Source organism: Xyrauchen texanus, chromosome 41 (genome assembly GCF_025860055.1).
Source record: "Xyrauchen texanus isolate HMW12.3.18 chromosome 41, RBS_HiC_50CHRs, whole genome shotgun sequence".
Taxonomy (NCBI): domain Eukaryota; kingdom Metazoa; phylum Chordata; class Actinopteri; order Cypriniformes; family Catostomidae; genus Xyrauchen; species Xyrauchen texanus.
In genome coordinates this window covers 32,604,401-32,624,549 of record NC_068316.1, presented here as the reverse complement: position 1 = coordinate 32,624,549, position 20,149 = coordinate 32,604,401, and the positions used below count along the sequence as shown (strand labels likewise).

Here is a 20,149-nt window from a genome sequence, read left to right as displayed (position 1 = left end):
ATTTTTGGGCATCATAGGTGTACATGTGGCAAAGCCTTTTTGGGCATCACAGGTGCATTAAGTATTTTTTGGCATCATAAGCATGTGCAGTATAAGTGCACATGCAACAGATTTGGGCATTATATTGGCAAGTGTCTTTGAAGCCCAAGAATATGTAGGCAGCCCACAAGGTTTTGAAACACTGCCCATGACATTCTCCTTCAGAAGTGTTCAGAGTTGCTCACACACATACACACACTCCAGTCGAGTAGAGATGCTCACCTCCTGCTGTTTTTATTTGCACTGACATTCCAACAGAAGAGAACTGCAGGTAAAATACTCACCCTTTTAAGTATTTATCAGCGGATTTAAACGTCTTCATATTCTGGGTTTGGACTGATTGTTTATTTTCAATCAATCAAATGGTTGACAGGACCTTTAAACTGGTTGTCCGTGCGGTTGAGAGTATATAACTTACAGTAAATCACTTTAATCACATAGAGACATGTGGCAATTTCATTTTGTTATTTTTTTTGCATGTGTCGTAATTGGTTTTCTTTCGTTATTTAGGTGGATAAATTATATAACAATGCCTTCATCCATAAGGACGCTAATGTTGCTGATCTACGTTTTATGTGCGTTGATCTCCGCGCGCTCTGGCGACACCGGAGAAGCCAGACCCTGCTCTGGATCACACTGCCCGGGGAGCAGAACTTCAAGACCACCTCGACAATACAACCCGACAACACACAGAAGATCGAAAAATCAGCATGCTCACTCCCTCTTTCATTCTGAACATCACGCAGCGCTTCCATCATCGCACCGCGGGCGATCTGGAGACCAGGCGAGAGAAACGCTCCAGACGCGCGTCGCTGATGTTTTTGGCTCTGTCTGCGCCGATTGCGTTACGCCTCAAAGAGCAGCTGAAGTTGTTAATAACACCAGAGAATGTAAAGGAATTGAGTGTCGTCAGCCTCTTAGGATACGACCGAAGCCCCGGCCGAGTCCCTGTGCGGGTGACGGGTGTGTGCCCTGGACCAGCCAGCCTCCCCCCATGCATGTTCCAGACAGAGCCGCTCAGTTTCTGGGGGAATTTCCGGACATTGGATATCCTGCATCGGAGCTCGGGGCTCCTTTGGGAGTACAGCTCACATGTGACATCAAACCAGGTGAATTGAAACAGTGTTTCCAGCTGTTCTGCGCTTGAATGAAAGTATATTCTTTCAAACTGGGTGTAACTCAACAGCAAACAGAGTACAGAGTAGGTTATCTGACCAGAGTTCATTTTAAAAACAATGTATTTTATGACTTATTCCACTTATACAAAGTATTATGATATTTTGGACATGGTACCATGCAATATCATGTTTTTGGACATTACCATGATGGTACCCCAATACCCCAGGAAATGTGGGACACCTAAACTCTAATTTGTTACTCTAACGTCCATCACAAGTAAGTCTATGTTACATTTGTCATATTCTTGCTTGGTTGTTATGTGATGAAGTGTCATTTGTTGGTCTGAAGATAGAAAAATGGGAGGAAAAACATGCTATTGGTTGTTATTCATTGCATTAATTAAGCAGATTGCAGAGTAATGTTTTGTTTTTGTTTTTTGTATAATGAAATCATAAAGGAGGGGAACCAGGGCAAATGTAATATTTTAATTTAATACAGTTTGCAGAGCCTGAAATTCACCACGGGATTGTGGGAATTGTGCACAATTTGTATAATTCCTGCAATTTCCACATTCATAATGTGGGCACACATAATTCCTGCACACATTTATTCACTTTACAGTGCAGCTGCAAATTAGTAAAGCAATAGATACAGATGAACAAATCAAATCAATACACTTGTTTTTGTATCAAACTGTAATTCCAGAAGCTGTACGAGTAAGAATCAGAATCAGAATGAGCTTTATTGCCAAGTATGATTACACATACAAGGAATTTGTCTTGGTGACAGAAGCTTCCAGTGCACAAACAATATATGAAAAGGAAGAGAGTGAATAGAAAATATAAGTATATAAAAATAAACAATGAGAACATATACACACGTACACCATAGGGCCACACACACACGCACAGGCACGCACGCACACACACATACAATGTATAAACAATAAGGCAACACACACACACACGCACAAGCGCGCACACACACACATATATACTGTATATGTACAAATACAAATCTGCAAGGGAATGTATGGAAGAAGAGGTAGGATATGTTAGATTAATATAAATAGATTAAGCTATGTATTGCACATTGTGTATTGCTCAATGGGGCAGTTTTAACTGTTCATGAGAAGGATAGCCTGAGGGGAAAACAAATTCCTGTGCCTGATGGTACTGGTTCTTAATGCTCTGTAGCGCTGTCCAGAAGGCAACCATTAAAAAAATGTAGTGGGCTGGATGAGTGGGGTCCAGAGTGATTTTTCCAGCCCTTCTCATCACTCTGGAAGTGTACAGTTCTAAATTGCTGTTTAGAACGGTGAGCAGGGTCAATGTTGGGATGTTCCTCCTTAAGTCCACTATCATCTTCACTGTTTTGATGTTTGTGTGAAGTGAAGGTCAGAGCAGGTGTGGGGTGTGAGACTGGACCTTTCAAATCTAGAACACATTCAAGTCGTCAGACAGTTGTTGGTTCCCTACAGTGTTGGGGGAAGGTCTCTTGAAGTTAGTAATATCTTATAGACCGCCCCACACTGATGCAGGGTCGTTAGCAGAAAACTTGTTTTTAAGCTTCTCAGAATAGCTTCTTTTAGCCACTCTGATTTCCTTATTCAGTGTGTTCCTGGCCTGATTGTACAAGATTTTATCCCCACTTCTGTAAGCATCCTCTTTGGCCTGACGAAGCTGCCTGACGTCTGCTGTAAACTATGGTTTGTCATTGTTGTATGTTAAATAAGTCCTAGTAGGAATGCACATATCCTCAAAAAACGAATATATGATGTCACCGTATCTGTGATCTCATCCAGTTTTGTGTCTGCAGCCTCAAATACACTCCAATCAGTGCAGTCAAAGCAGCTTGTAGATCCATCTCTGCTTCATCGGTCCTTTTCTTTACAGTCTTTACTACAGGTTTAGGTGATTTTTGTTTCTGCCTGTAGGTTTGAAGAAGATGAACTAGACAGTGATCAGAAAGTCCCAAAGCTGCTCTAGGGACAGAGTGATTTGCATCCTTTATTGTTGTGTAGCAGTGTGTTTCTCTGGTGTGGCATGTAATGTGCTGTCTGCATTTTAGCAGTTCAGAGGTGAGGTTATCTTCATTAAAATCTCCCAGATTAATAATAACTGAGTCCGGGTATTGTTGCTCCGTGTCTGTGATGTTATCAGCCAGCTGTTGCAGCGCTGCGTTCACGCATGGAGGAATATAAAAACTCCCATGGTGAGTAGAAAGGCTAACAGTTGATGAAGAGTGCTTCCAAATTAGGACAGCACATCTTCTTTAATGCTGTTACATCTGTACACCAACTGTCATGGATGTAAATCATGTTTCACCGCCTCTTATTTTCCCCATTATATCCACAGTGTGATCCGCTCTGAACAGCTGATTGCCCAGCAGATGTAACGTGCTGTCCAGAATAGCTTCACTCAGCCAGGTTTCTGAGAAGCACAAAGCAGCAGATTTTGAAAAGTCCTTGTTTGTACAGTTGAGGAGATGTAGTTAGTCTGTTTTGTTAGGAAGAGAGCGGAGATTCGCTAGATGAATGCTTGGCAGCACTGTTCGAAAGCCGTTCTGATGAAGCCTTACCAGCACACTGACTCATTTCCCTCACCTGCATCTCATAGCATGAGATGGAATAAACAACACAGCTGCGCCAGAATAGTCAAAAACTGGGAAATGATTGTTTGGTATATGCTGATGAATGTTTAGCAGTTTGTCCCTGGTAAAACTGATTGGAAAAAAAAATGACTAAACACAGGACAAACAAACAAATCCAACAAAAGAATTGGAGAGCTCTACACCAAGGCAGCCTAGTTCCATCTGCAGTGCATAGTTCCTGTATAGAATCAACAGACCTTGTGCGCCTTTCATATCTTGGTGCTCCCTTATTATTCATAATGAAGCACATTTGCAAGAAAGCCAGAAATAGCAAAATATCTAGTTCCATCCAGGGTTGGCAATTAACAGGGGCTCTGGATAATTAAAAAAAAAAAAAATAATCCCCTGCAATCTGATATAGTTCCAATATATCCATTGCAATCTTCATTCTTCATTTGAATCTTCTCTTAACATTATTTGTTTCGGACCGTCCATTGTGCAGAGTCATTGGTGGATGCTCGCGCAATAAACATGCACAGATGGTTACTCCACTTCTCATGCTGTGCACCAGTTTAGTGTCGTGCTCACGTGCTAAAATTGGCGTTACTAAAGTGTCGCTTAGTTTTTTTTTTAGAAGCTCTTCATTCCAAATCTTGAAAAATGCTGTCATCTACTCCTCTGTGCCAGTGTATTAGCTTTGTATGCTATGTTAATTTAATAGCCAAAATATTTGGAAATATGTGAATGAGAATACAAATAAATCAGTAACAATATTATGCAATGTAGAGATCATTCAACTTTGTAATTATTGAAACATTGCATTTTAAATTTGAATTCATTGTTTAAATCAAAGTATTTGACATGAAAGGATGATCGATTACTAATGTCATTTTCATTGAAGAAACTTGAATCAGGAGTCTTAATTTTTCACTTCTCCATTCTTCATTTCTCATTCATCTAATGTCTGACTAGGGAAAGCAATTTAGATATTAAATAGATCAACATTTTCTTTGGTATGGGTTTTTTTTTACAGGAGAGAATGAGGTCCCTGCAGAGGATGCACTTATTCTACACCTACAGCTGACAAAGGGTCAAGAAATGCTGGTGGAGACTTTGAGAGCTCAACAGGTGGTGATCCGTGATCTGCAGCAGAGACTGGTGGAACAGCAGGGTACGCTCCTGTCCCAGCAGCTTGAGATACTCGATCAGCAGCGCCGCATTTATGAGCAGATGGATGTGGTGAAGGCTCAGTATGGTCTGCTTTCTGAGACCGTCAAGCTGGTGTCCTTCCAAGGGCTGCAGGGAGAGCTGCAGAGCTATTTTGAAAGCCATCTGACTGGACTTCAAAACCAGGCACGTAGCCATCTGCAAAAGTCTTATGCTGTGCATAAAGTGGATGTGGATACCAAATTGATGGATATAGTTGGTGATGCTGGGCACCCATTGCTAGGATGCCAGATTGCTTGTGGACCTGACCAATACTGTGACTTCCAGAAGGATCCACCGCAGTGCGAGAGGTGCACCATGTGTCCCCCTGGATTCTTTCTTGTGTCACAGTGCTCTCCCACCGCTGATAGGATTTGCCAGGTGACAGTGTTGCATTTGCTCAGAATAACTGTTAAACTGAAGTTAAAATATGTCACAATAAGTACATTATGCAATTCATGTGCAATGCTAGATATAACATCTGTAGTTTGTATTTTTAGTTTATTAAAATGAATTCTCCTGTCCCAGTTTAATATGCAGCTTCAACTGTCTGTATAAATAAGCCATTCATATGTTGATTTCCCTGAAAAGAATGTAAACACTGTGGCTCTGTGGTGCTATCAATACATTGCTCTATTTGTTTGAGTGTCCAGACCAATGGTGTGAGATGTGCCACGGCTGTCTGTTTTTCCAACCAATTGAAGGCAAAGGGAGTGTACAGGAAAAAGTCTGAGGCATTTCTGTTTAGTGATGCCAATAGCATAGCAAAACTTACACTCTTCACCTTTAACAAAAGAGTAGACAAAGTTATTTTTCCCAGTGTTTAACATGCCACTGATATCTGTCAACAGGACAGGGATGAATGCCTGGAATTACCAAGCCTGTGTGGAGAGCGAGTAAAATGTCTCAATACCCCAGGTAAGCAAATTCAAAAAGAAACTGAGCACCTCTTAAAAATGTGGCCTCAAGACTGATTAATTTGGATTCACCAAGCTTCTTTTTCTTTCATTAATCAGGAGGGTTTCGTTGTCTGGGTGTGACTGAGAGAAAGATTTCCACAGGGCTGTGTGGTCTTGAGTACTTTTACAATCAGGAACTTCAGGAGTGCCAGGCTTGTTCAGACTGTGATGGCGAACCTGTTGCCATTCCGTGCACTGCCACCAGTGATGCTGTATGTGGGACCCTGTCTGATAACATGCTCTCGCAGTCTTGGGCTGCTTCGATTGCTGTACCACCAATAAAATCAAAGAGTACGTCCATCTACCCAGGAATACAGCTCAATATCCTTGGCAAAGAAGGGAGCAACTTGCTGACCAACCATGATGGTTACCTCAGCTTCCAACAACATGGATTGCTCTTGATAGACCTTAACTTTGCTCTGAAGCACAGCTGCAGGAACTTTCTCCAGGTTGAAATGCGGCTCAATGGCAGTGAAGAGGAGGGTCGTGATCTGAGTGGTGTTCGAATAGAGCAACCTGAGAGGAAGTTCTTTCAGGGTGTGACTGTTAGTACTGTATTTGAGGTGGAGCCCAATCATACTCTGACAATTGTTCTGAAGAGTCCTAGCCAACACTGCAACCAGAGTATAGATCTACAAGTATATGATTTTGGAGGGTCTTCATTCAGCTTGCTGTGGCTGTCCCATGACACTGGCGCTGTGGCCATGACAGCTCAGATGTCCACAGCAGCCCACTACCAAAGTAACTATCGTCCGACCTTCCGTTTGGCCACTGTCTCTGACCCCTACATAGTGGCACTGACCCATGACAGCCGTGGGGTGCGTTTCATGGAGAACGGTGTGGTGAAGTTTGTTCTCCAGCAGGCCATCTATTCCATGGGCCACATCTGCGTTCGAGAGGGTTTCTTTCTGATTGCCTACATCAACCGTAACGGCACCAACCAAGAGGTGATGCGTTCCTTCAAGTCTGGTGTTAACTACAGGGACACTTCCATCACCCTTTCTGGGTCCACAAGTGTAGACAATGGAGACTGGCTCAATTTCGAGATTGTCGCCCCATCTCAGTGTAATGTCCGCTACTTTGGCGATAGTTCTGGGATTAGTATGCTGAGCTTGATTTGGATCCCTGCCACTGTCTCCTCTACTCTCATGGCCACTGTTTCCAGGACAGGTCTACCCTCTGGGGCTGTAAAGAATAAACCCTTGCTCTTCAGGCAGATGAGTCCAAACGCAGACCAGATGCGGCTTGCTGGTTTAAGTGAGCCACATGCCCAGAGGAACTTTGTGTTTTCTGAGGTTGGGATGGCTAGTGTGGCCCTCAACCTAAAGCTGATACACTCCTGTAATGTGGTGAAGTTGACCCTTTACAGACAAGGTAAGGAGGGAGGTCATACTCTGGCCCAACAGGTGAGTGGACATATGCCTGAAGGAAGTGGGTGGGCTAGCGTGGGTCTGAGAACTTCCTTTGATGTCCAGAATGGCACTGCTATCTATGTTTCTCTGGACTGCATTCGTGGACGAATCAATCAGATCACCCATGAGGGTGGCACCAACATCTCCATTCTCTGGGTGGCTTTATGATCCCCAATATATGTTGGGGGAATCTAACATATAAAGGTTTGTAATGAACAGATACAGATTGTTTTAGAAGAATTTGTGCCTCCACAAGTTTCAGTCACACAAAGGAGAAAACATTTTCCTTAGTACTGATCAACTTTCTTTTATAATGGCTGAAATTCACAAGTGCTATTAATAATCTTCTGGTGCTCATATTCTGTGTTTATGGAATTATATGAAGGGGGTGGGGGCAGCGGGTGATGGTGGGTGGGTGGGGGCTGTGGTATATCGTGTTGTAACTATCAAGTAATAGAAACAGAAATACATGTTATTTTTCTTGGCTGAAACAATGAACTGATATTTAAAAAGTACTTTTTAAGGACTTTGGCTGGTTAAGCAGCGACCAATTTTTCCCAAGGGAGCGAATGTCTTCTATATCTCTTTACTTTGGAAACAATTCAAATGTGTGTAAACAGTATTTACGTATGCGTGTGTGCAAGTGTGAGTGTGTGTTTTTTAGCGTGATAGATTGAGTGAACTAACCTATATTCATTTTCTGTGTGTATTGGCGTGCTGATGTGATTTTTTCCCCCTGCACTTTATCACACTGAAGTGCAGAACATTGTACAGTGAATAATTAAGTTCATTTTATTAAAATAACTGGGATGAAAGATAGACGGTACATGGCTGAATTGCATTTTTGTTTAATACTTTATTATAACAATCAAATAATGAAATCCTTATACAGCTTTCAGGTTATAAATATTTATATTTAGTACCATTATGAATGAATACTGCTGACCATAATGTCATCTAAATGAAATGTATAAGGAAAAATGCATAGACCACATTAGACATGACAATTATCCATTCGTGGTAAGCTGTCTTAATGCAGCTTAATGTCTATAAAGTGTCTTTTATTACTCTGAATACTGTTGCCATGTGAAAATGCTGCCTTTGCATACCATGTTTAATTGATTCTGTATGTGCTTGAACTACAAATTACAAACAGTGAAGAGAACAAACATATGGCAGGGTTGATGTCATTCACAATCCTCTGCTTTGTACTTTTGATACATTATATTTTCATTCACTTACCCAAGTATTGTTAAAATAATGCAGTGTAATATTTTATTGAATCATAAATAAAAGTCATATCTATTTTGCCAGATAATAGACATTTACATTTATGCATTTGGCAGATGCTTTTATCCAAAGCGACTTACAGTGCACTTATTACAGGGACAATCCCCCCGGAGCAACCTGGAGTTAAGTGCCTTGCTCAAGGACACAATGGTGGTGGCTGTGGGGTTAGAACCTCTGACCTTCTGATTAATAGTCCTGTGCTTTAACCACTACGCCGCCACCACCACACCAGCGGTAGTAAATAATAGAATAAGGAAGTTATTCAGAGGTTGAATGTTAGGTTTAGGGTTGGGGTTTGGGTTTGGGTTAGGGGATAAAGCAAAAAAATAAATAAATAGAGGCATGGCATTGCCGGATGTTCACACAGAATACAGTATATCTTTCAAAACAGCTGGGCAGATAGCAGGGATCTCTCTTTGCATTTTGCAAACTTGACACTTGACACTTGAAACGCAGCTTTCAACAGCAGGGCAAAGGGCAAAGACGGCCGTCTGACACATGTGTACATAGACAAACAATATATATACATTTATACACATATATATATTTTTGGGTGTACTATTCCTTTAACATTTATATATACTTTAAGGAGGAATACAGGGAGGCATGTGCTTTCTATAAGAGGTATGCCATTCTGTGGCTGCTACTAATCTAGCACTGATTACTTTGGAATTGCAAGTAATTTTAATCTATTAATCACAAGAAAATATGTTTTGCTTTCCCATACATTCCAGATCCACCCATAGAGGAGTCCACCCACAGCTGGTTCCAGGTGGGTAGCAGACCACTTCTTATTGGTGTGTGTGTGTGTCTGGTCCAAATGTTTTATGTTCTTTTCCACATACAAGAAAATATCCATATAAAAACAAAATATAAGAGAAAACAAAAACCAAGTCAGTGGTTACACTGTGAAATTTATGCTATAGCCTTATTTAAAGGGCACATAACAAACATTTGATTTGATTTCCCTTAGGTTTCCCTGACTACTGTTAGTCAATGTAATGGTACACATAACTACAGTGTAAATAGCAACAAAAAGCATCTTTGCACTAAATGCAAAAAGATTAGATGCTATTTGCACCCTGGTGCCAATTTTGATAGATATTATTTGAACTCCTATTTAAATCCTATCATCCAGTACAGGGGCATCACCGCAGCATGGTGATTTATTCATTTGAGTCCCACAGACACCCTACACCAACCCTTACCCCTAAACCTAACCCTAACCTTCCCTTACAAAAATGAACAAATGCACTATTACAGCCACTGGCAAGAAAAAGTATGTGATCCCTTTAGAATTAGCTGGTGTTCTGCATTAATTGGTCATAAAATGTGATCTTATCTTCTTCAAGGTCACAAGTATAGACAATAACAACGTGCTTAAGCTAACAACACACAACCAAAGAGAATCTTTAATGTCTTTATTGAACACATTGCATTAAACATTCACAGTTTTGTGGAAAAAGTAAGTGAACCCCTAGGCTAAAGACATCAATAACAGCTAATTAGAGACAGGAGTTGGCAAACCTTGCATCCAGTTAATGAAGCGAGATTGGAGGTGTGGTTTAGAGCCACTTTGACTTATAAAAAGCACTCAAATATTTTTAATTTGCTCCTCACAAGAAGCATCTGCTGATGTGGACAATTTCTTGAAAAGATGAGGATTAAAAAACAAAGGAGGGATTAACAGGAGAAAATATATAATTTGACAGCATGAATATTTTGAGATTTGTGATTTTTATATTGCATTTTCTCTCAAAGCATCTGGCTTTTTACAAAAGAGTTCACATAAAGCAGAGCTTTATAACAAAACAATGGGGAATGTCAAAAATGTATTTGTCTAAAATCTAAAATAACAAAAGCACTGCAGAGCAGCTCCAGTAAAACAACTCATATGTAAACATGATACTGAACCACATAGACATGATTAAGATTGCTTTGATGTCAATGGTGCCAGTTTCTTCCAGTGGACAAAATTGATCAACCCTTTCTAGGTTTAGTGTCTTCTCGAGGGTAAAACTAAGAGTTTCCATTCTGGTTGAAGGTGAGCTTACATTTGAAAGAAATATATATATATATATATTAAATATATAACCTGTTAAGGGTTATGCATTATGACATACAATGTCAGTAATACGGTGCTTTTTATTATTACTATACAATTATAATTTTTTATAAGTGAGCATACATTAAAAGCAGGTCAAGAAATTCATGATGTATGACTATTTACAATTTAAATTATATATATATATATATATATATATTAAAAAATTCTCACATTACAGTAATGAGAATTAAAGCTTATAATGTGCCCAACTGTCATGCAACAACATGATCACACGGGAAGTTGGCATGTTGCTTCCGAGACTTCCAGTACCCTTGGATCGGCCACATTATGCAGATTCACTGACTAGCGGTATCACTTATGAGACATTTTTGCATTTAACTTCTCTTGTGGTCCAACTAGAAACTTGTTGCGTCAGCAGTGTGGGACATGGGTGTAGGTCCTGCACTGAAACCAGGAAGTAATCTAATTTGCATAATCAGGCGTTGAGCACAATTTTGTGGTTGCGTTTTCCACCTTAACATTACATTTTTACTCCACTGATGGTTAGGTTTAGGTTTGGGATTGAGGTTGGGGGACAGTTAATACTCTAAAATGTGCATTCCTCTTCACTGCATTACAGCCCGTACAGCTAAAAAAAACTTGATTCACAGCTTCTTGACAGATGCCTTGAAAATCACCTATTCAGTCTGGATAATTCCTTTAACATGCATTGATGCTGTATTTTGGCTTCTCTGTATGCAACGCATAATTAAAAATAATTGTGAATGTTCACACTGAGTAAGGGAGCATCCTATAGCTCTCTATGCAGTTAAGTTCATTCAATCCAAACTTCCTTTCAAAAATTCAGTTTCAGGCTGCAGATGATGTTTGGATCACTCTTTATTTTAACATAGTTGGCAGTGATTGGATGATGCTGACCATTACTTTGAATCAGAATTCATTATGCAAATTTCTGATATAATGTCATTAACTCCTCAAAAACATGAATAACCAACACTCCTGAAAATATAATAAACAATTAGATGAAGAAGAAGACTGAAAATCTGACTTTCTGTAGCTTGTTATTATTTCACAACTTAGTCCCACTGTCCACATATGTGGACATCATTTTAAGGAAAACTATGTGTTCTAGAAATTATCATTATTATTATTATGTTGGCTTGTTATGTTGTTTTTTAGGTGCTACTAGTTACATATAAAAAAGGGAAATAGAAAATGCACACAACAGACATGCTTGTGTCTCATGAGGTTAAAATGAAAGCCATTTAATGAATGAAACTAGCATGACATTGGTTGATTCTCATGCATTTAATTTTGTGACAAAAAGTAATTTTAATAATTAAAAAATTAAAAAAATAAATTAACAGATGAAATTTAGATTTATCTAGGATATCATAGATAGATAGATGCCTCTGGAAGAGAGTGTAAGAGAGACATATCCACTTTTCAGAAATATAATCTTTGCTTTGAGCTTTCTTGTCCTCTCTCTCTCTCTCTCTCTCTCTCTCTCTCTCTCTCTCTCTCTCTCTCTCTCTCTCTCTCTCTCTCACGTCTTTCTTTTCATCCTCAATTTCTCTCCTCCATCCCCTCTGTGTTTGCTCATTAAGCTGTTTACTGAGGCATGTTAATGAAGGCCATCAGGTCACCACACACAAACACAGAGAACTTCACAGTCTGCAGCTCATGAAAGCATTTTCAGTCTCACCAACCATAAAGACATTTTCCTTGCACTCAGCAACATTTCCAATAAACTCACAGAGATTAACTTATCATGTTTCTTGTGAAGTCTTATAATCACTTCCACCAAGATACTGTAAACTGTAATGGCGCGTCTTTCATGTCATGTTTATCTTACTTTTAGAACACTGGCTGAAGTTTATCCAATTAATTTAGTCTAGATTTCACAAGTGATTTTGACATGCTGCAAATACTGTGACTCCACATCTCTGATTTTTAGCAGTGTTTTCTAAGGCAAGAGTCAATATTACTAATGCCCAACTAAGTGATTTGTTCTAACACATGTTCTGAGCCCTAAATTTAATAATGAAACTAATTATATTGTGTAACTTATCCTGCACATGTTTGCTCCATTGAAATGAATGATATCTTGCATCATGTGGCTTGCTGAGGAGAGTTGTGCTAATACTTTTCTTAAGTAATCAGACTTATTACTTTTACCTGGTGGCTGGTAAAACGAGTGAAAAAAATCCCATAGTCTTACACTGAAGGAGGGATCCAAGACACCTATAGACCAGAGTATCACTAAGGAACATACATGCTTTTTGTACTTGTGCCTGTAAGAAACCTGAACACCCAACCAACCATATAGGAATGTGCTAAAACCACTCAGAACACCTTAGCAACACATAAATGGCCTCAACAACACACTCTCATTGAGAAATGTTACTGGGGGGACCTTTTGCCTGCATAACAAAAACGTTGCTGTTGGTCTGTATGGTAGGTGTCACTCTGATGCAGTATTCACCTATTTCAGAGCATTCCATTATTTTACCGCTAACACATTATGATAAATTGAATTAATAAATCATTAACAAACATTACCTAATGCTTAAGAGATCATTAGTTAATGCAAGTGTAACCATTTAAGCTCTAGTGGTGTTTTTAAAGATTTCAAGTTTCAATAGCATGCCCAAAATTAAAGGCTTACAACTCTACAAAAAATTCAAACAGGGTCAATTGTTCAGTATCATTTTAAAGAAAACTTTTAACCTTTTTTAATTATATAGATTGAAAAATAAAATAAAACAATGTTTGTGTTGATATGACAAAGCAATCAAAAGTTATAGCATTGCAAAAATTATTTATTCTTGTGTCCAAAAATGTCTCCAAGTGTCCAAATGCTTCTCCAACCAAATAAAAAATTATAATTGTACATAAGAACTAATTACATATGCAAATACAACAATGACTGAAGGTATGCTCTCTCTTAAAAGCTTGCAGGCATGAGTAACAAGATCTTATTCAGTTCCATTCTGTGTCATTTGAGGCATCATTGAGACTGTGTCACATACTTGGCGCCATCTCCTGGTGGCCATAATAACTACAGGGAACGATCCTCTCTACCCATATTTGGATGACTTCCACCTCTGTTTGCAGTGATCTAAATCCTAATATTTATTTAGCATTTTTAGCCAGATAGCACATTGTGTTCTGTGTGCACAATGTGCTTCGTGTGGATTATCTAATGACCTATGCATCGGATTGCATAGTGTGTGAGCTAGTTTTAATGGCAATCCATTAATAATATGTGATATTTTAACTTAATTTAAATTATTCTTGAAATTATAAGCGAAAACACGGCTTATTAGCAACACCTGTTAACATGTATGTCAAAGACATGATTTGTCTGCAAATTTCAAAGCACTTGTTCAGTTTTGGTCATAATGCTTACATGTATTTTAAAGTACAGCTTCTAAGCTTTAAAACATTGTAATTTTAATTGACATTGTCTCATATTTCTAACTATTTTTAATATACATTATCTAATGATCTGTTAAGCAATTGTCAAAATGTGTCAAAACAATGCTCAAAACATATTTTTTCTGTGTGTTATTGTCAAGCATCTAGTTCTTGTATGATAATTAATTGATTACGTATTCCAGGTTTTAAAGGCATATTCCAGGTCCAATACAAGTTAAGCTTTACCGATAGCATTTGTGGTATAATGTCGATTACCAAAAAAATAAAAAATAAATAAGAGCTAAGATTAAATTCATCCCCTCTTGAAAACTCACTCCTTATCTCACTTCTCATGTTAAGAACCTAGGCTTTTACTTTGACAGTAGCCTTAAGTTCGAGAAACAAATTAATGAAGAGGTTAGAACAAGTTTTTCCTACCTACGTACCCTAGCAAAAACAAAACCTTTTCTATCCAGGAAAACTTTTGAAATTGTGATCCATGCTTTTATTTGTTCATGCTTGCATTACTGTAATTCTCTGTACTCTGGACTGCACCAATTAGCTCTATCTCACCGGCAGATGGTCCAAAACGCTGCGGCACAACTTTTAATGGGCAGTCGTAAACATGAACACATCACTCCCATCCTGATCTCTTTGGACTGGTTGCCTATCAGATTTCAAATTGATTTTAAGATTTTAACACATCTATAAATCCTTAAACAATCTGCCACCCCATTATCTCTGTGATTTGGTTTGTCTGCATACCCCTACCAGATCACTCAGATCCGGGGAACGTGGACTTCTGTCTATTCCTAGAGCAAGGATGAAGCATAGAGGTGGTCGTGCTTTTTGTATAACCGGCCCCAAACTGTGGAACAGTTTACCGAATTAACTCAGGACCGCCTGCTCTCTAACTGTTTTACATTGTTGCTTAAAACTTTACTTTAAAATAAGGGTTATGCTGTGAATTTGCCCTGCTACTTATGCTTTACTTTTATTATACTGTCTTGTCTGTGATACACTGTACAGCACTTTGGTCAACCATGGTTGTTTTTAAATGTGCTATAAAAATAAATGTGATTTGATGTGATGTGATTTGAAAACTGAGGCTAATTGCTTTCTACACCAGGTGTTCAGAGATTAAACATTTGTAAACTGCTGCACTGTAAATAAATGACCCTACAGTGGCAGGCTGGCTAATCAGGTTCATTTGCATTGCAGTAACAGCATGCTGTATTTAAATATTATAAATATGAAAATTATATATAATACAGCTAGATTATTACATTTGTAATATGGTGCTTGTCCATGCAAAAGTTGCTGCCACAATGCCAGGGCATTGCTATGCAGTTACTTAGGTGTTGTGAGTAGTTTATAGAACGTTGCTATGTAGTTGCTAGAGAGTTCTGTCTGGTTAAGGCAATGTTAGGTGGTTGCTAGATAAATATTTTCTTACTGCATATTTTTGTCTTGTTTTACTGTAAAACTATCTTAACATTAAATCAAGATACATAAAAAAAAGACAACCCTATTTGGCAATTACTGTAGGTAAAGAAAAGAGAAAAAAAGGACAATAAAAAAGCTTGATTCAAAAGGAAAACTATTTTTCTTACACTGTAAACCTTAATACGTTCATTGCACTCATTTGATTGAGTAAACTCATTTCATTGAGTAATGGGGACTCCCAAAACTTGAGTATTTAAGTTCAATGTACTTGGTTTTCAAGTAGAGTGAACTTAACTATTTAAGTTGAGTTAACTACATGCAAGTAGACATAACTCAGATTGGAATTTAAATATTGTTGTACATTTTAATTGAATTGATTTAATTTTAGATCAAACAACAGCACAGCTCAAATAAAGATGATAACTGATTCTTGGTCAGTTATTAAATAGTTCTGAACAGAAATGCACATATTTACTTCAGCTGCACATGCACAAAGAGAACTGAGATAGTGAGGCCAGGGTCCACCTTGACCAAAGAGACACAGATCACCCTAATAGTGATTTTGCCCCAAACAACTATTTGCAACAAAGAATAAGTAATACATCAAAACAGATAAAACCTCTTTGAGTTCTTAATAACAATTACTTAAATTCCCCAAACTGTTCCCTCTGACCAAGAAAACAGAATTCAAGCAGAAAAGTTCACAAAATTGTGTTAGATTTATCTGAAAACAAGATTTAACATCTTATATCATTCTGCTTCTCAAGTAATTTGTTCTTGTTTTAAGGATATTTCAACGTGATCTCATGAGAATGTGTCTGTATTCTTACATTAAATTTGTAAAGTATGCACAGACACCGAAACGTACAATACTGACATATTTACAGCATCTAAACGTCATCATTTAATGTATCAACACCCTTAGAAATGTACAAATGTTTATGTGTACTGTTTGAATCGATTCAGTTAATTCTATTGCATTTATAATCAATTCGATTAGTTAACCTTTATTTAACGCAATTGACATTATAATATGACATTTTAACAGTTTTATTCAGTTCTTTGTGATTTCTGCTGCCCTATCCACCTGATGTTTCAGCATAACTAGGGTGCCGACATTACAACCTACGATGTGGACCTCTTCCAGCTATTTTGGCTGTACAAAAATACTACACTATGCTGCTTTATATTACAGGCAGTTATAGACAATATATGTCGTCATATATTTATCACTAATTTCTATTTTCATAAACACATTTGTTTTACAGTTTTACCGTTATAGCATTTTGCCATTGTTTTTTCACACACTGCTGCTTCTTTCAGATGGAAAACATTTATACATATAAATGATGTGATCCAATGTTCATTTGAACAGTGGCGAAAATTTCATCAAAATGTTGGGGGGGACAATAAACATAACAATTCTCAAGAGCAATTTTTGAAGGGGACACCAATAATACAGGCAAAATTGTACTTGCAAGGATACGTGTACACCGAGGAAAGCCTTACTACTATTATTAGTGTAGCATGGAGACATTCCATTATCCTTCTTCTCAAAGTTTCTTTCTGGTTTAATGAAAAAGCTAAATTGACCAAAAAATTATTGAAAACCATACATGTTTTGTAAATAATTTGTTTACACAATCAAGCCACCAAAATACTATGGAATTTGAACTTAACTTCAACTTTTATTTATTTATATATCACATTTAATAGCAACGTTGTTGCTTCACAGTTATAATTAAAACATACATAAAAACATTTGCCATGCCTAGCAAATGAAGGCATGACTACACTCTTAGACATACACCCTCACACAACTGTATAGTGAGATCAGTATAGACGAGAAAGAGGGGAAAAAAACTCAATAAAAATAAGTTATTTCCGGTACTTCAATTAACAAATACCCTTAACTAAAAGCTAAGTTAAAAAGATACGTTTTCAACTTAAATTTAAAAGTAATGAAAAACGTCAATATTGTGAAAAAGTGTCCCCATATAAAATAAATAAAATGATTTACATAACTTAATATTAACTTCTTGTTTATTAAACTTGTATAAAATCAAAATCACATTTGTTATCATGCTGATATCTGGAGAAAAACTGTACTCTTAGTGTGATATTATATTAGATTAACTATATTAAATTATATAAACCGACTAAATCACAGTGAAAGCATTAAAATCGAAATGCGCACCCGGACTAGTCTAATCTACAAGACTAACGTTACATCACGTAGTGTATGCGTACACTCCATGGGTGTGTGTGTGAGTGGGGATATACTACTGTATTAAACAAGCTAGGTAAACGCATAGACTGTATTAAACAAGGGTAACGTTAAACGTTATAATCGCTAACATAGCAGACTGCATCAGTGACAAAAGTACATTGGTACACAAGTACACAATCATATATTTGTTTTTTGACATGATTTATTAATGACTCAGCAACATCTATATTAAAGAGAAAATAATCACTTAATCCGATGTTTAAAGTGAATAAAATAACATTGACTTACTGGAGTTCCACAACTACTCAACAACTTTGTTCTTCTCTCCCGCCACCGGAATGTGTGTGTGTGTCAGTGGTGAGGTAAAAGGCAGAGGCAGTGGACCAAAGCACTGTGAGGCAAGGGAGGGGGGACTCAAAATGTTTAAAACGTTTTTTTTGTTGTTGCCCCGTTTGCATTTGTATTATTTTATTTTTAAACAATAATTTTAAGAATATATCATTATATTATTTACAATACACATATTTTAATGATATTTTGGGGGACAACCCTCAGATAGGGGGTTCCTGACCCCCCGACCCCTCCGTGATTTGCGCCTATGGCCGGTGAAACAGTTTCTTATGATGTGTTACATTCATACGAGCAGACAGAGAAGTACGTTTGAAGTAAGTTTTATGCTAAGCTAACATGCTATTTCTAACCCTCCCAACCCTGTGTGTGACAGATTGGAAATCGGAGTCGACTCGTAATCAAACACCCCTACTCTGTGCTGTCTGACACACCTCCACAAACCTTACACAACCAGCAAAGAGCAGAAAAACACTGGTAAAATGCTGCTTCAACTTTCTGCTTCAACTTTCTTTGCACCAAAAGTGCATCTTGTTTCATCTTGACAAAATAATAAACGCATTATTCAGGGTTCCCAAGGATCCTCAAAAAGTCTTAAATATCTTAAATGATAAAACAAATGTCTTAATTTTTATTTAAAGAGGTCTTAAATACGGGGGCGTACAGACAGAAATTGTAATATAGCCTAACATTCTGTGATTATCAAACTTCAAAAGAATACGATTGATTATATAAGTGCATGCGCTGCATCCTTCAAAATTGAAAATTTTATTTTCACTATCCAAATGTACAAACATGTATGTTTAAACTGTATTTTCTCCTAGCATGCAGGGCATATCCAAATGTACAAACATGTACGTTTAAACTGTATTTTCTCCAAGCATGCAGGGCATATGAGTGTTTCCAGCTGTTGCTGAGCTGCTCGCAATCATTAGAACATATCGGAAATGTATGACTACCACCAAAGATCAACTGTTGATGATGATGATGATGAAGTGTTGAAGAAATATGACAATGTTTACTTCTAAGTGTTTATATTGTAATATGCTGTAGATTATTGTAGGAGTGCACATTTTATATCCCTTATTTGTTTGAATGAACAACTGGAAGCAGTGAAGCACAAACATTTCATGATCATGGCAATGTTACGGTCGTGGCTTTCCTTCTTCCTGGGGAAAGCCACTCTAGATGCCCCTGCGTCGCACCTTCTACCCACGGGTATAGGGCTGGCGCGGCTGGTACTCGAGGTCGATTTTGGGAGTTCAACGTGCACGGTTTTGACCGGGTAAATCCCCACGGACCACCCCTTCACCAGCACGCTCGTCTGCCCCGTCCGGATCCGAGATGAGACCGGCTCGCCTTACGGTCTGAAGTCTCTTTCGGACTCCCATAGCTGGATGACAGTTTTGCGACTGCATCGGAGAGCGTCTTGGCGGACTTGACTGGGCTGGTGCCTTCGGGTGTGCCCGCCCAGTCTGCGGCCGATGCCGAGCTGTCCGTTATGCTTGCTCATGCCGCCGCGAGTGTTGGGCTGGACTGGAACCCTTGAACACTTCTCACTACCCTTGACGGGGGGGCGGCCCACGGGTACACGGAACTCCCTTAGGTGGATAAGGCTGTTGCGGTGCACCTATGCCTGCAAAACTCCACCACCTGGTGGGATCGACCGTCACTCCCCTCCAAGGCCTGTGTGTTGACGTCATCTCTGGTGACCAAGGCCTACAGTGCTGCTGGACAGGCCACCTCCGCCCTGTAAGTCCACCAGGCCAAGGCGCTAAGAGATCTGCACTTGGGTAGTCCTGATCCTGATGTGCTGCAGGAACTGCCATCGGCGACCGACCTCGCCCTCCGGACCACAAAGGTCATGGTGCATGCACTCGGACAGGCGATGGCCACCCTCGTGGTCCAAGAACGTCAACTGTGGCTGAATCTGGTCGAGATACGGGACCCCGACAAGGCTCGCTTTCTCAACGCTCAATCTCCCAGATCAGCCTATTCGGCGACACCGTAGAGGACTTTG

At 38.8% G+C, this 20,149-nt stretch overlaps 1 protein-coding gene across 1 annotated transcript; it reads left to right on the top strand.

The window, feature by feature from the left end:
- The first annotated feature begins 230 nt into the window (after positions 1 to 230).
- Positions 231 to 7,687, top strand: LOC127634490 (uncharacterized). The gene is made up of 5 exons (XM_052114077.1): positions 231 to 310; positions 550 to 1,148; positions 4,784 to 5,337; positions 5,808 to 5,874; positions 5,973 to 7,687. The coding sequence occupies exons 2-5, from the start codon at positions 569 to 571 to the stop codon at positions 7,493 to 7,495; spliced, it is 2,724 nt and encodes a 907-aa protein (XP_051970037.1). The 5' UTR covers positions 231 to 310; positions 550 to 568; the 3' UTR covers positions 7,496 to 7,687.
- The last annotated feature ends 12,462 nt before the right edge of the window (positions 7,688 to 20,149 follow it).

Excerpts from the sequence above, each read along its gene's own strand:
- LOC127634490 (XM_052114077.1), top strand. The coding sequence starts at position 569 with ATGCCTTCATCCATAAGGACGCTAATGTTGCTGATCTACGTTTTATGT. Across the intron at positions 1,149-4,783 it reads CACATGTGACATCAAACCAG|GAGAGAATGAGGTCCCTGCA; the intron begins GTGAATTGAAAC and ends TTTTTTTTACAG. Across the intron at positions 5,875-5,972 it reads AAAATGTCTCAATACCCCAG|GAGGGTTTCGTTGTCTGGGT; the intron begins GTAAGCAAATTC and ends TTCATTAATCAG.